Genomic DNA, 16006 nt, shown 5'->3' with positions numbered 1-16006 from the left:
ACTTCTCTTGACGGGAATCAAATTTATGATTTTTTACTTACGAGTGAAGAAAAATACCACTAACCATAATACCAAATGGCAATGTAGTATTTAGTATTTATTTTTGAAAACGCCTATCCAATACCTATTGTTTACTCAGAACGTGACTACTGCATGGGTGACATGTGTCTCTAACACAACGTGAGTCCCAACTCCGTCCCCCCTGCCGGCCCAACACCCAGGCGCTAGAAAATTTTGGTTACTGTTCGTTTGAGGCCGCTGAATGATCTTATAGCTTGGGACTGCTTGGATGAACACACTATAGTTTTCAAGAATCCGAATCATAAGCGGCCATCAAACCCGTACACCTTTGGTAAGCATACATGAAAACTTTCGTATTCTTCTTGTGCCTTGCTAGTCTTATTATGTTCACTACTGGATTCTGTCAACCGCGCAGAGGTTTCGATGTGTGAAAATATTTTGATGTACGATATTGTGATTTTTGGTACATTCCTTTTTGTTTTCTTCGGAGTCAAGTTTCTGGGCAGAGTTGTTTTTACTCAAGTAACTTATTTGTTGTGATTTAAATGCGACGGATAAGGTTTTGGGCCCGATGTGCTCAACTCAGAAGGTTCATGAGGAAGGAACCAAGGATGTTGCTTTGTCTGCACTCACGGGAATGAACGGTAACTGAACATCTAGCTACTAACTCGTAGACTTCTATGTCATTATATCCTGTGCAACACGGTTTTCTGCCGATTCTAAGTTGCCACACTTTCTTTTGACAGCTACAATTTTTGCATACGGGCAGACTAGTAGTGGTAAGACATTTACCATGGGAGGAATCACCGAAAATGCAGTGAGGGACATCTTCAAACACATCAAGAATGTACGTCATGGTTCGTACCATGACCATATAGCCTTTGGAATCCTCTCGTAGACACCAGAAAGGGATTTTTTTTTTTTTTTTTTTTTTTTTTTTTTGGGAAAAAGGCTTCTGCACGCTTCATACAAACTAAAATATATACATAAGCAAACCCAAGGCCCAAACAACACACATAAACAAGCAAAACACGGGCCGAAAAAACAAACTACAAAGGGCCAACCAGTAGTTGAAGCCCAAACGCTCAAAAGACCACAAACACCAGAAAGTTCTACGCCAGTCGTCGCCGTTCTCGATCCGACCAAGTCCTCGTCCAAAGCCAAGCATCGCCAGAGTAATTGCAGCATCTCACCACGATGAACTTCCCGAGCACAGCCACAAAGAAAGGATAGCTAGCAAGTGGTCGGAAGAAGCCAACTATCAGGATGAAGTTCGTGGCAACCCATGAACAACACTCCCAGAAAAGGCAGAGACAGTGAGAAGGTGGTGGTATTTTTGAAGCGGCTGCAGATTGGAGCAGGGATGAACAAGGAGGAACGCCGCTGGGGGTAGGAAGAAATGGCCAGATCGGAAAGGAGAGCAGGGGAGAAAAGGGAGAAGCATCAGAAGAAGCAAAAAGAAAAAAAATGAAGAATAAGGAGAAGAAGTTGAGAAGAAAGAGGAACTGGCAGAGAAGGGAAAAGGAGTAGAAAACAGGAGGAGGAAGAGAGAAGGGGCGACCGACTCCAGCCGAAGCCAGAGTCGGCGCCGGAGAAGGTGGACAAGAGGAAGACGCTCACCAAAACCCGGGGGGGGGGGAAGAAACTCTCACAAAAGGAGAGAAAGTCTCTCACAGAAGGAGAGATCAAATGAGTTTTCCGAAACTTGGAAGAAGATAGGTGTTTGGTTACAAGGATAACAAATGTTTACCAGAAAGGGATTTTTGTTTTGAAATTTTTTGCTTTGGAGATCCACAAGGAAATTGTTGTTGATCTTCCGAAACGCAAATCTGGCGCAATTCAGCTTTTGGATGACTCTTGAGGTATTTACAAGAAACTTTCATGATCGAGATCAAATGGATTCCTTTTCATGCTCTTAACATTTCATTCTCCTTTTTGAATGTCGAAGGGCACCATAGTTGAGAAGCCACAGGAAGAAATTGTTGAGAAGTTGGCAAACATTTGAGGCACTTAATTGGAATTTGTGAAGGTAATGTGTTAGTTTAAACTATAACTCAAGTAATAATACATCATTTAGATCGCTTATTAATACAATGGTAGACAGATAAATTAGCTTTGTAGCAAGAGTTTGTATACAAGGTCCATTTGCTATCTTCCACACAGGATACATAAAATCTCAGAGCTGGTCCTATGTGTATATATAAATGTATATGTATACATCTTCGTATATGTGTCGTTAACAAGCTTAAAAAATAGATGGGCTCTTGAATGTTGAGAGTTCGCAAATTTGGTTGAGGCAGAAACACAAACAGTACGTAGGCATGGTGAAAACGGGCGGTAAAGAAACGGTTTTTACTAAATGAAAGCTCGTAGCTTGCGAAAAGAAGGAAAAAATGGCGAGAAACCTGAAACGGAATCGACGAAATCTCCATCGATGAACAGCTGGGTAAACTTTATTGTGCGAATCTTGACGAAGGAACCTGAGCTGCCGTTGCCTCTGTTCTTCTCTGCGTTTCTCTCTGCTTGTTTGTGTGGAAAAAGATGAGATTTTGTTGTGTTTGTTTCGTGTAAGGGAGGGCATATTTATGCCAGAGTATTGGGAGGATGAGCCGGATTTAATTATGAGGTGACACGTCAATTTTAATTTGCAATTTTTGTTCACTTTCACTCATCAAGTAATTATTCACATCAAAGATTGCAAGGAAATTGGAATTCGATTTGCTGCTTTGTTTTTTTAAAACCAATGGTTAAGGAATTTTGGGCCATCACAAAATGGAATTAGGCACTTTGAGTTCGAGTTTACTCAATCGGTAACTATGTTTGTGGTCCGTTCTGAAGTTTCTTAATTAAGACTTACAAAGAAGATCAACAAGTCTATCGTCGGAAAGAAGCCAGCAGAGGTAGGTTGAAAAGGAAACGCTTAGAATTCCCATTTTGAAAAATTATGTTCTAAACACACCATCTCATTTGTGGTCGGATTCGATAAAACACATAACTGAATTATATATGGTGCCACAGAGTTGTAACTGTAGATTTGATGTATGACTTGTTTGCTTTTGTTACCATTTGTTAAAGTTGAAGCATCCAACTCGGAATCAAAAGATCTGATCCAAAACAGCATAGTTAGAGCATCCAACCCAAATCCAATATCATTTGGGTTAGGGTTGAATTGTGGCCAGATCTGAAATAAAAATAATTAGGGAGGTTGACTTTAGAGCAAACCACTTGACTTAGGGTTGACTTGTGGCCCTTCGCAAAAGTGTTGAAATAAATGTACGTACTTGCAACTGTTTTGATTTGTCTTATCCATGTATTAAAGGAAGTTCTATTTTGGTAGTTTTTAAAATTTAATAATTGGGGTACAGCTTGAAAAAAAAAACAAGCCGAAAATTGGCTGGCTTGCGTCGAGATTGGAGCTGCCTGGTAAAATCGGGGTGCTGTCCATGTAACCCAGCGTGAGCTGGGGTAGGCTGGGTGAGCTGCAGCCCAACAACAACAGCTTCAGCTTGCAGGAAAAAAATGGTTTGTGCTCTGACCATTTAATAAGGACATTCTTATCTTTCTTGATAAAAAGTTCATGTGTCTTCTCTAATTTTTGGGAAATTTTTGGCTCCATATTTTTCGTCAACTCCATTAGAACTTCTGTCGAAATGATACACGTGTCACGCATGTGAAGTTCAACCAAAGAACAAATATGGAAAATCAAATGAAAAAAATTGCAGCAATGATCCCTCAACTTTAACTTATTTGGAGAAATGATCATTCAACTTTAACCAAATTGGAGCAATGGTTCTTCAACTTTAAATAAATTGTAGCAATGGTCATTCCAACATAACTCATTTTGACGAAATTTTGACAAAGTTGACGAAAATGACCATAGTTGCACATTTTTATGAGTTAAGGAATCAATGATTATGGATTTTTAGTTGAGAAATCCTTACTCTAATTAGATTAAAGTTGTGAGACTATTATTACAATTTTCTCTAAACCATTACAACCCAAATTTTAGCAACAATACTTTCATGCCCCTATGTAATGCCGGCTATTTTTTATCTTTCTCCTCAGGTAACAATAAAATTGTCTGTCTTATATATATAGATCCTCTCTGACCCCGCCAAAAAAGGTTATTGGGTCCAATTCCAAAACATAACCAAAATCATGACCCATACATTAATCAGCAACTTAACATTCACTTTCTTCTTCCCCATCTCTTACCGTAGAAGTAAATTGGCGCATTAGAGGATTCCAAATATACTTTCACTGTACATTATATACTAGTAAAAGTGCGAAAAGGGGAATGGAAGACAACATACCACGCCCTCATCTGGGTTTTCCAGATTGATATTTGGATGTATCCACCCAGTTCGTATCGCCTACCCAAAAAGAAGATAACATGTCAAGAACTACACTTCAAGCCAAACAAACAAGTACTGTATTTGCTCTATACGTATATAACGTCTAAAAATTGCACAGTTTTTACAAGTCAAAAACATCGCATAAGTTACCTGTACTGCTGCAACAGCTTCTACTGCACCAGATGCTCCCAGTAGGTGACCAATCATGGATTTTGTAGAGTTCACTCTCAACTGTAAAACGTAAAGATCTCATCGAACATGGAAATACAGGAATTAAGAAAACAGATGATGCATGTTATGAACTTATGATCTGTTGTTACCTCAGGATTCTGGCCAAAACAATGAATCAGAACATTATACTCCTTGAGATCTCCGGCCGGCGCGGATGCACCATGTGCATTTATGTAATTAACATCTTCCCTAGACACCCCACACTGTTCTAAAGCCTTTTCAATGCAGAGAATAACCCCGGCCCCTGTTTCCAAGGACAATAATAAAAAAACACCATATTGGGTAGTAAGATAGAGATTAATGATTAGAAAACATGTTTTTGAGACCATAGAGCTTGAGGGAACCACAGGATACAGAATGTCCCTACGGACTTTGCACCTACAACCTTACAGACGATGTGATCCTACACAGAAAGAAAGAAAAAAAGGATATCCAGACACCCAAGTGCCATTGCCAAGGTCATAGATTTAGAAAATACCTTAGCATGTTCTAACTCTTCTAGAGGCAAAACGCCAGCTCCTTCCCCCATAACAAAGCCATCACGGTTCTGTCCAATAACCAAAAACATGATTTCGTTACAAACAGCACCTGTTAAACGTTTCAAACTTCGTTCACAATGCAATAACTTTGCACTTGTTAAACGTTTCTGAAATTAAGAAACTTAACTCTCAAGCTCAATAGATATGACTAGGTTTAGATATAAATTACGAACACATCATTTCAAAAAAGCTGACTAGATTCTATCACAAATTTACATTGAGACAATCAATATATGACATGCCTTTCGATGATTTTTACCATTCTTATTCGTAACAATATTTACAGAAGTTTCATCATATAACCAATCACAGTGGAAATAAAAGAATAAATGAATCTAGCATAGTTATTGGTCGCATTACACTATCCCAAGGGCGTGATGCTTTGGTCGGATCATTGTTTCTTTGTGACAGTGCTCTGCATGCCACAAAGCCTCCCAATCCTCCAGTAATTGCATAAGAACAAGATTATTGTACGTGCAACTCTGAGTAAAACTAAGAAATAACATTTGCAAAGAATGGGAGCAATACCAAGAGTTATCATCACTGAATCTGAACCACCACAGAGCATAAGGTCCTGCGTAAGATTACAAAGAAAATTGTATATCAGTTATTATAATACACTTAAAGATCGTTCATCAGGGTATCATTATTTTCAACTTTGAATCTAAACTACCACTAAATTACTTCACCTTGTAGTAATACTTACTGCTTTGGCTTGAATGATATGATTTGCCGAATTCAAAGTACAGAAGGTGCTTTTAGCACAAGCAGTAGAGGTTGAAAAGTTTGGGACCATCCAACCCTGCAAGTTTAAGAGTAAATATCAGTTAAAAGGACAAGTACAAAATCAGCAGCCATCACGAATTGTAAGAGTATTGCATCGAATACATGTATATTATAATCTCACAAGATCCATTACGAGCATGGCAGAACCCATATTTGTGGTTGTGAAATGTACACAGAAGGGTTCACCTTCTTATAGGAAAACCGTAAAGCTTCAATTGCATCATAGAAGACCTGTTCAATATCAAAACACAAAATGGATTTATCAAACATGATTGAAGTGATGAAAAACACATTAGATCTTGTCCCAAAATCAGATTTTGTGGATCATTGTGAGATTATCTGGCTTGGAATTTAATTTATGTGAACATAATATTTTGCGTTTACAAGATGTTTTACTACAGGAGAGAGATAATGATACACTGTCTTAAATTAACAGATAAAGAACATAAACAAGTCCAGTTCTGAAATCAGAGAAACTAGTCTTCGTGCATGTCCACCAAAAATGACATTTGCTTGGCGGCATATATGGGTGATGACAGCTTTAGTGATCTGGTCTAGCAATGCCTTTGCATCCTCAACAATAGGGCCAACTGGCGAGAGGTTGAGGGATTGGCCTTACAAAGCTAAGACATTCGGCAGAGAATCGCTCTCCTGAATAATATTTTTGATAACCCATGTTGATCGTCGGAATGAGGCATTCTCTAACCCCTGGAGAAAGATAAAACGACAAATTCACCGTCCTGCTAAGTTCATAAACATATAAACATGATGGAGTTCCAGCTTTAGCCCCACACTTCAAAATTTGCAATACACACAATGGTCACCAAATCTCTTAACACTAAAACAACACAAAATATATTTCATAGAACTTCACTAGTTTTGAATCATTTCAAGGAGAGACAAAAGCTCAAACCTCAACAAATCTAGCCCAAAAACAAGCAAACCAAAATTTTAAAATTTCAACCATGGCCTCAATAGACTTGTTAGTTAACGAGGCCAAAACTATAAAGTGACACTATTTATAAAAACTTCAAACTGATTTTAGATCCGTAAAAATTAATTTCTGCATTTTTGAGCGATCAGTTTCACAATCTATGCACTTCTGCAAGATTATTTTCAAATTTTCTTTGCACTTCTGTAAAGTTAGTTTCAAAATTTCTTCCAGATCAATTTTAAAATTCCAACACTATGAAAGGATCAGCTTCAAAATTTTTAGTACTAGTAGAGATAATGATGTAGGAGGAGGAATAGAGAGAAGTACGAAGAGAGAGGAGAAAGAAAAATACAAAGAAGGTGGAGAGAGAGAAAGGCATGGGTAGAAAGGAGAAGGAAGAGATATAAATGGACCAAGGAGACAAAAAAAAAAAAAAGGACATAAAACTAAAATGTATAAATAAGAATGTAGAGACTAGAGTAGAATTGTAAACGGAAAAACAATTAAAAAATAATCATGACATCGTATGTGATGTGAATATGTTTAATCTCTCTCTCAAATAAATAAAAAATTTACTCTCTCTCAAAATATATAGTCTTATCTATATTACATGTTAACAAAATATCTCCCCCTAAAGAAAGGAAAAAAAATAATGTAATTTTTTTATCACAAAATAAAATCATAATAGTAATGTAACATTGAATAAATGAAATTTTTACGTTTTCGTTTTTTCCTTCACCCGCCCGCATTAACCGAACATATCTCTAATATATATATATATATATATATAAACTTGTTTCCATTTCTCTCTTTCACATTTCTCTAGAACTTCTCTATCTTCCCTATATTTTCCAACTAAAAAATCTTGTATATTTACGCTCACATTGTGTTTCATCTGCTGTATATATATTAACCAAGAAAAAACAAATTCTCCAGCTCGTCGAGCTCTCTCCCATGGCTTTTCTGTCGATTTTGATATGAGCTAAAGGTTAGAAGCTACGATTTCAGAGATATTCTACTTTCAATACAATTTCGACTCGTTTCCCACTAGTCCAGTCCGAATTCGATCTGCAGAGGACTCTGTTAGGGTTTTTTTCTGTTGCGATCCGAGGTAATTTTGAATCATTTCTTATGATTGGATTGAATTGTTTCGATTCGCTTTTTTTTTTTTTTTTTTTTTTGGGGTTTTCGAAGAACTGATTGGATTGATTTCAGGAATAATTTGTATTTCTATGATTTCAGAGATTTGAGGCTGCGATTTCGAATATTGGAGCTTCGAGTTCAGAGGTTTGAGACCGCGATTTCTGGTTGTTAATACGTAAGTCACATATAGAACCCTAGAAACTCACAAATTGCCTCGTTTCCGTTCGTTTTATTTTTTTTATTTTTTCTCCTGGCCGATGAAAACCTCATTCTGCAGTTGCCCTAACGAATTTAATTTGGTTAGATTTACTGGGATGGAGTTTGGGTTAAAGTTGCAGCCTACGGTGTCTTGAAACATTTTTGGTTTTGGACAAAATTCTGTGAACCCCGACTGATGATAAAACAGTAGTCCTACAGGAACAGAGGAGGAGTAGTTGCTTTACGTGTTCATCCAAATGATGTAGTCTTTGATCACCTTGATGATATTTTTAGATTTTAGTTAACAGAAAAGCAAGTGTAAGTGGTAGAATAGAAGATATTAGTCCTTGATTTGAAGTTGTGATTAGTAGATTTTTGTTACAGTCGCTAGTTGTTACCAATCGAGTTTTAGTAGTTACTAAATTTTTTTTTATCATATACTAGCATATGGCCACACACTAAGTGTGCATGAAAACTTTTTATTTTTGTTTTTAAAGTAGAAGGAGAGAGGAAGAAAGAGAGAATGTGGGAGTGGGGAGAGAGACTTAATTTTTATTTTTTTAATTAGAGATTTGGGTGAGGTTTTGAAATAAAAAAAAAAAAAAAACAAAATTTTGATTGTTTGAAGTTACAATTCTGTCTATATTTCTTATTCATGTTCAGTTTTAAGTAGAGGGTTAAGCTGTGAATTTCATAAGAGTTTGGTTGACATGAGTGTTCTAGTAATATGTAGTTTAGATATATATATATATATATATATATATAATAAAAATAAAAAGCCAGAAAGGCAAATGCAAGATAATAGATCAAACAAGTTTTTGGTTTGCAAACTGAAATGGTCATCAAACAGCCTCTTAGTTTTAGATATTAGTAAAGTGCAAACAAATATGTACATACCCAAACTCCTAATAAATCAGAAATGCAAATCATCTGAATCGAACGGTTGCTCTTGCTCCTCATCCTCCTTAGTATCAAAAGGAACATTGAGATCAATCTGCCAGCGTTTTGGACGATCATCTGCTGGCTCTGAAGATGAGGAAAGCCATTGTTGTTGCTGATCATATTTATCATTGACAATATCTGAGGATCCACATGGACGAGGCCTCATCCCAAGACTGCTCGTTGGTCTCAGAGACAAGTGAAGCTGCTCCTCATCCTCCTCAATATCAAAGGGAACATTGAGATCAATCTGCCAGTGTTTTGGACGATCATCTGCTGGCTCCGAAGATGAGGAAAGCCATTGTTGTTGCTGATCATATTTATCATTGATAATATCTGGGGATCCACGTGGACGAGGCCTCATCCCAAGACTGCTCGTTGGTCTCAGAGACAAGTAAAGCTGCTCCTCATCCTCCTCAATATCAATAGGAACATTGAGATCAATCTGCTTGCATTTTGGATGATCTTCTGCTGGCTCCGAAGATGAGGAAAGCCATTGTTGTTGTTGATCATATTCATCATCGACGATATATGAGGATCCACGTGGATGAGGCCTCTTCCTAAGACTGCTCGTTGGTGTCAGAGACAAGTGAAGCAGTTCGTAGTGGTTGTGCAATAGGTAGTGCACGCCGCAGCTTTTAATGGGACACCTATTCTGGAATCGAAATACAACTTGACAAATACCTCCCCCCCGCTTCTGCAACCACTCCCCTAAACCCAGTAACGCAAGCCTCACATGAGTTGCCTTTATGTCCTCATTATCATCATGTATTTTTTTTCTAAACAAAATATTATGTTGAAGCAATTTTTCTCCGTTGATGATAATACACGGGTCAATAAAATAATCACGAAGAGTCGATATTTCAACAACAAAAGATAGAGCCAATCCTGATAACATCTCCCACACTTGTAATTCTAGAGGAATTTCAAAACGAAATTCACTGCCTCCAACATATGTTCCTCCCCTATCAAATTCATCCCATTCATATTCTGGTAGAGGTTGAATGGTTGTGGGATGGTTAGAGGTATAGCTGAACCACTTTGGAACTTCATTGCCTGGGTAATGAATGTACAATTGAGAATGCGGAAGAATTTCCTGCAATAGCAGATATATATAGTTAACAAATTACAAACATTTGTGATCTGATCTCTCTTTCAAGTATCAACAAAATTAATTTTCATTTGAACATAAATTAAGAAGAAGAGATACCAACCTCATTCAACAAGTTGTTTTCCAACTTTGCCAGCTCATCGCCACTAAGTCCAGAGCAGTTACACAAGTTAAGCTGCAGAAGGCTCGGGGGCAGTTTTGGAATTTTAACCAATGATGTGCAACCATCTAGATATAACCAACGTAGTTTTGGTGGAAGGACTGGAATTTCCCGAAGCCTCTTGCAATCCCTCAAGAAAAGTGTGTCCAAGTTGACAACTGAATCCTGAACCTCGACCAAACTTGTGCAGTCACTTAGATCCAACTCCTTTATGCTTGGGCATCCGGATAAGTTGGGGACATTTTGCAACTCACAACCACTTGCTTCCAATGTTTGAAGACCAGTAAGATTCGCAATTGATGAAGGCAATTCTCTTATGCCACTTCTTCTTATATTCAAATAGCGTAGGGATCCCATATTGCCCTCTATTTCTGGGAAACTCTCAAGCCTTTTGCAACCTTCGAAGGAAAGTTGATGTAGGAACCTCGATCCAAGTCTTGTTGCAAACCTCGTAAGCTTAGAGCACCCATCAAGAAGCAATTCTTGAAGTTTATCAAGGAATCCAACTGAATCATGAACCTCGACCAAACTTGTGCAGTCACTTAGATACAACTGCTGTATGTTTAGGCATCCGGATAAGTCGGGGACATTTTGCAACTCACAACCACTTGCTTCCAAGTACATAAGCCCAGTAAGATACGCAATTGATGAAGGCAATTCTCTTATGCCACTTCTTTCTATATTCAAATGGAGTAGGGATTCCATCTTGCACTCTATTTCTGGGAAACTCTCGAGCCTTCTGCAACCTTTGAGAGAAAGTGAAGATAGGGACCTCGATCCAAGTCTTGTTGCAAACCTCGTAAGCTTAGAGCACCCACGAAGATACAAGACAACAAGTTTGTCAAGGAATCCAACTGAATCATCAACCTCGACCAAACTTGTGCACTCACTTAGATCCAACATCTCTATGTTTGGGCATCCGGATAAGTCAGGAATTTTTTCCAAAAATTCGCAACCATGTAAACCCATATATGTAAGCTTTGCCAAATTCTATAAAACCAAAAACGAAAACAAAACAAAAGTTCACATGCTTTAAAAAGAATATAATAAAACACTTGAGTATTTCTTTGGGAGATAAAATATATGTTTAAATAATAATATGATTTAAAATAATTTAAAGTATGTACCTTAAATCCCTTCAATTGTCTTATGCCACTCCATGACACATCAAACTCAACGAGATGTTTTGGATGAAAATTGGATGGCAAATTGAGCACATACGTATGCTTTTGACCAAAATTGTATTCTCCATTGAATTTAATCAACCTCAAACTGTTGGGCAGATAATTAACGCATCCTGAAAAGCATGCATTATAGTTTATAAAAAATTCAAGATTTACCATCTTGAAGAAGCTTTTTGGATTCAATGGTATTACATCTGGTTCAGGCATATTCACAACAATGCCTCTAATTTTCTTTGTTCCCTAAGATGGAAAAAGAAATAATGTTAACAAACAAGTCACAATAAAATCTTTTTTTTCTTCTTTTCTAAATCATGCCAATTAAATCAAATGTAATTATGTAAGAACATATATTCTACTTACTCTGGAATCAATTAGAACATCACGCACATCTTCATGATGCCACAACCTACTCCGCTTGCCTGGTTCAGTGGGCGATTCATCGTTAACTATATGCTTACCCATTTTTTCTAGCAAGTCATGCATCAAAATCTGATTACGTTCAATAGTTATGATGGCTTTCTCAACAAGTACTTCAATACAATCTTGACGTGCTCCGAGCTTTGAACTTCTTAATATTTGTAACACTTCTTCTTCATCTCCACCCTTAAAGAAACATGCAATGTCTAGGAAAACTTGTTGCAGCCCATAATCCCAGGCATCATAAGTTTTTCGAAGTATTTCTTGAATATCTGTATAAGGTTCTCCATCGTAAAAATTGTAGCCATCCAATATAGCTTGCCAACGATTTATATGTTTATCACACAGATGAGAACCTATAATATTAAGAGCCAACGGAAGGCCTTGAGCATAGGCTATTGCACGTCGTGCGAGTGTCAAATAATCCTTCGGAGGTTCATTACTTCCAAAGGCATTCAAAAGTAAAAGCTCAAGAGCTTTGCCTTCTTCTAACGTTTGGACCTCGTATACCAACTTGACTCTATAAGAGTCCAACAATCCTCTATCTTTTGTGGTTATGATCACTCTGCTACCCTCACCGAACCAACTGATCTCTTGAACCAAGTTGTCTAACTGCTTCAAATGATCCACATCATCAAGAATTAAGAGAATCTTCTTTTGACTCAACCGATTCTTAATAAGACTGATTCCTTCATGATAACTGTCAATTTGGAACTCTGTACCACATAGAATTTTTAGAAGTCTCTTTTGTAGTTCGATTATGCCTTCACGAGATGTCGATCTTTCCCTAACATCTGCCAGAAAACATCTACCTTGAAACTTATGAGCAATTGCATTATGAACAGCTTTTGCAATTGTTGTCTTGCCTATTCCAGATGTCCCCCAAATCCCAACCACACGACGATCATTTTCACCGACACCTAAAAGCTCTTCCACCTTTTCTACACAAGACTCTATTCCAACTGGGTATTTGGCCACATGCAAATATGTGCGATTTAATACTTGGGTTGAAATCTCCTCAACGATGCCGTTAATAAATGTAGTTTCATACCTACCAAAGAAAAAAATAATGACACATTTAATTTGGTTGACATGATACGGCAATGGCACAACCAATTTCGTGGCCTATTTCATTAATTTTAACCCCTGTTTTTTTATAGTCCAATTCATTGATGACTTTTTTGGCCGAAAACTGATTTGTATTTTTATTTTTATTCCTATGTTGTACCTCAAAATGTATTATCAATCACTAGCCTCTTGCTACACGCTGGTAATTGGCTCTTTTTTATTTTATTTTTATTTTATCATTTTTTTAATTTTAAATATTATTATTTTTTGTTATAATATATTTTTTAGAACAAATAATATATGTTATTTTAAAAACAACTAGGGCACACACAATGTGTATGTGAAATTTTTTTATTTTTGTTTTTGAAATAGAATGAGAGAGGAAGAAAGTGATAGAGAATGTGAGAGTGAGATTTTTTTTTTTTTTTTAAATTAGAAATATGTTAAGATTACATGTAGATGAGATTTTAAAAAATAAAAATAAAAATTTGATTGTGTGAAATTACATTTCTGCCCTATATTTCTTATTTATGTTCTGTTTTAGTTACAAGGTTAAACCGGTAATTTCATAAAAGTTTAGTTGACAACGAGTGTTTTATTAATTAGTACTAATAGCTAGCACACACTTTGTGTGTGAATAATTTCTCTTAATAAGTGCATATTTTTTTTCTAATATTACATAATTACTGTTTTATCCTCCTTATTAAATATTGTGTATCAAAAGTAGTGGTAAAATTGAAAGAATAAGTATATGACTGTCATTTTCTCAAAAAAAAAAAAAGTAAAATAGGAAAAATAGGGATATGATTGTCATTTTGTCAAAGATACAAAATTACTATGTTACCCTCCTTTTTGTCGATAGTGTGTATAAAAAATGAGGGTAAAATAAGAAAAAAAGGGAAAAAAATTTGACAAGGACGGTTCTCTTAATAATACAAAATAGATGAACAAAACTACCCACAGTCCTACTATGTGAATTTTTTTGTGAATTTTTTTTGTCTTGCCTATTCCAGATGTCCCCCAAATCCCAACCACACGACGATCATTTTCATCGACATCTAAAAGCACTTCCACCTCTTTTGCACGAGACTCTATTCCAACTGGGTATTTAACCACATGCAAATATGTGCGATTTAATACTTCGGTTGAAATCTCCACAACGATAGTATTAGAATTGATTTTTTAATATAAAAATGTGATTTTTCGTTAAAATAAATAGTACCAGAAGTTTTCTGTTAAGATTCCCTTAAAAATATTAGCTTCGGTTATGGGTTGGTTGGTTTGCTTCGGTTTGTTTCAGATTTTTATCAAGTTTCAAACTTTCAACCAAACAAAATCGTTATGTCGTAATTGATTTGACATTGTTTTGGGGTAAGCAGTAAACTTGATCAAATCCGGACCCTGAACACCTCTTAATTCTTTTTTTTTATTTCGGCACTTCTTAATTCTTCAGTCAACTAACATAATTCATAGTTACAAACGATTTTAAAAAAAAAAAAAATGTTATTTTTACCTTCTATTTGTATTACCTTTCTAATAAAAATTCCAAATTCCCAACAATAATTTTGAGTAGCCCAAATCACTTTTAAGGTGTACCCCAAAAATTATTTTTCTTCAAGCTCTCAAAGCAACTCCCACCCTCCATTATAAACAAAACTCTAACCAATAAAAGTAAAACTCCATTGATAAACTTTATTTTATGTATTGTATGTCACTTTCTTATTTGAAATCAATAGAAATGCATGCATAATCATATAATATGTAAGGTGTGTTAAATAATATGCGAAGTGTATTTAATATGTGTGGTATATTCAAACGTATGTGGTGTAAATAAAACAACCCTAAATTTCATTAGATTGAGAAAAATATTTTTTTTAAAAGGAAGCAGTAAATTCTGAAATATAGAGTAAAGCAACTCAAAAACTATATACAGGAAGGTCAAAAATAAACGTACCCTCCCTCATTGAGAGTAGCTCCTTTCAGATTTGCTGCTTCTGTAAGAGCTGTCCTCCATCTTTGCACCTTCTCCAGGTTATTCTCATATTTGCGGCTATGGTCAGCAAACGCAGCACCATAACTATTTCTTTGGTGTCGGACATCGGATGGATCCACCTTGTAGAAGATTGGCCTTGTCATTTGTCCCTTTGACTTTCTACATTCAAGAATATGTACGAGCTCGTCCAAGCACCATCTTGAAGAAGCATAGTTTTCAGAGAATATAATGACAGAAATTCTCGAGTTTTCAATTGCTTCGAGAAGAGTTGGTGCTATTTCTTCTCCTATTGGAAGTTCACTATGATCAATGAAAGTGTTGATTTCGTGACGGACCAAAGCATGGTATAGATGATCCGTAAAATTGTAGCGTGTATCCTCACCTCTGAAACTCAAAAAGACATCGTATGTCCATGAAGGAGTAGTGGTGAAGGAAGAAGAAGGGACAAGTTGATTGGCCATAGGAGAATTAAAGCCAGACCATAAACTGAAAATAAGAGCCTCTCAAAGAATTGGAATATGCAGTATGATATGGTGTATGGACAATGGACTCTCTCTTGTTATATGTATCAGCCTCAAGCTTTTCTCCCTACCAACGAAGCAGCTTCTTACTTACTACCTTTCATTGTGACTCTCATAAAGTGAAAGGATTAAAGTTGATACGAAATTTCTCATCTCTTTCGTTGCAATATCATCTCATCAAACTGTTTGTTTTTTTTTTGTTACCAACGCGTTTTTTTATCATATATTTAGAGATCTGGTGATGTTGATGGGTCAATTTATTGTCTCATCACACTATTATTAGTTGAAAACCACTCAGCTACCATTATTTATTTTTTTCTTTTGGTTATATAATAAAATGATTCTATTGGATAAATTATTTTTCCCTCTTTTAAGTAATTATGAAATGCAATTTCTTTTACATAAA

At 36.2% G+C, this 16006-nt stretch overlaps 2 protein-coding genes and 2 long non-coding RNA genes across 8 annotated transcripts; 2 read left to right on the top strand and 2 right to left on the bottom strand.

The window, feature by feature from the left end:
- Positions 1–1090: 1090 nt before the first annotated feature.
- LOC148698775 (uncharacterized) lies at positions 1091–3434 on the top strand. The gene is made up of 2 exons (XR_015957908.1): positions 1091–1883; positions 1970–3434. It is a non-coding gene; the product is annotated as an uncharacterized LOC148698775 (long non-coding RNA).
- Positions 3435–4087: 653 nt separating this feature from the next.
- Positions 4088–6899, bottom strand: LOC148698774 (3-oxoacyl-[acyl-carrier-protein] synthase II, chloroplastic-like). The gene is made up of 10 exons (XM_088678995.1): positions 6846–6899; positions 6639–6725; positions 6080–6163; positions 5853–5948; positions 5651–5720; positions 5086–5195; positions 4962–5010; positions 4697–4851; positions 4527–4607; positions 4088–4394 (listed from the first exon to the last, which is right to left on the bottom strand). Exons 1-10 carry the CDS (start codon positions 6897–6899, stop codon positions 4296–4298), a joined length of 885 nt encoding a protein of 294 aa, XP_088535121.1. The 3' UTR covers positions 4088–4295.
- Positions 4782–15783, bottom strand: LOC148698772 (TMV resistance protein N-like). 5 transcript variants are annotated; one of them, XR_015957877.1, is made up of 10 exons: positions 15041–15783; positions 11962–13069; positions 11545–11841; positions 10361–11407; positions 9105–10242; positions 6035–6163; positions 5836–5948; positions 5675–5720; positions 5086–5154; positions 4782–4851 (listed from the first exon to the last, which is right to left on the bottom strand). XR_015957877.1 is itself a non-coding variant. In XM_088687924.1 (6 exons), exons 1-5 carry the CDS (start codon positions 15538–15540, stop codon positions 9121–9123), a joined length of 4074 nt encoding a protein of 1357 aa, XP_088544050.1. In that variant the 5' UTR covers positions 15541–15783; the 3' UTR covers positions 6260–6640; positions 9105–9120. The 5 variants fall into 5 exon arrangements, 1 of the variants encoding a protein (XP_088544050.1); XR_015957875.1 differs by having other exon boundaries at positions 5853–5948; XR_015957876.1 differs by having other exon boundaries at positions 5836–6163.
- LOC148698773 (uncharacterized) lies at positions 7684–8954 on the top strand. Its single transcript, XR_015957899.1, has 2 exons — positions 7684–7977; positions 8109–8954. It is a non-coding gene; the product is annotated as an uncharacterized LOC148698773 (long non-coding RNA).
- Positions 15784–16006: the final 223 nt, after the last annotated feature.

The sequence above is a fragment of the Pyrus communis genome, chromosome 2 (assembly GCF_041283825.1).
Source record: "Pyrus communis isolate YQ-2024b chromosome 2, ASM4128382v1, whole genome shotgun sequence".
Lineage (NCBI taxonomy): Eukaryota > Viridiplantae > Streptophyta > Magnoliopsida > Rosales > Rosaceae > Pyrus > Pyrus communis.
The sequence above is the reverse complement of the archived record's forward strand: the minus strand, read 5'-3'. Positions and strand labels throughout refer to the sequence as shown.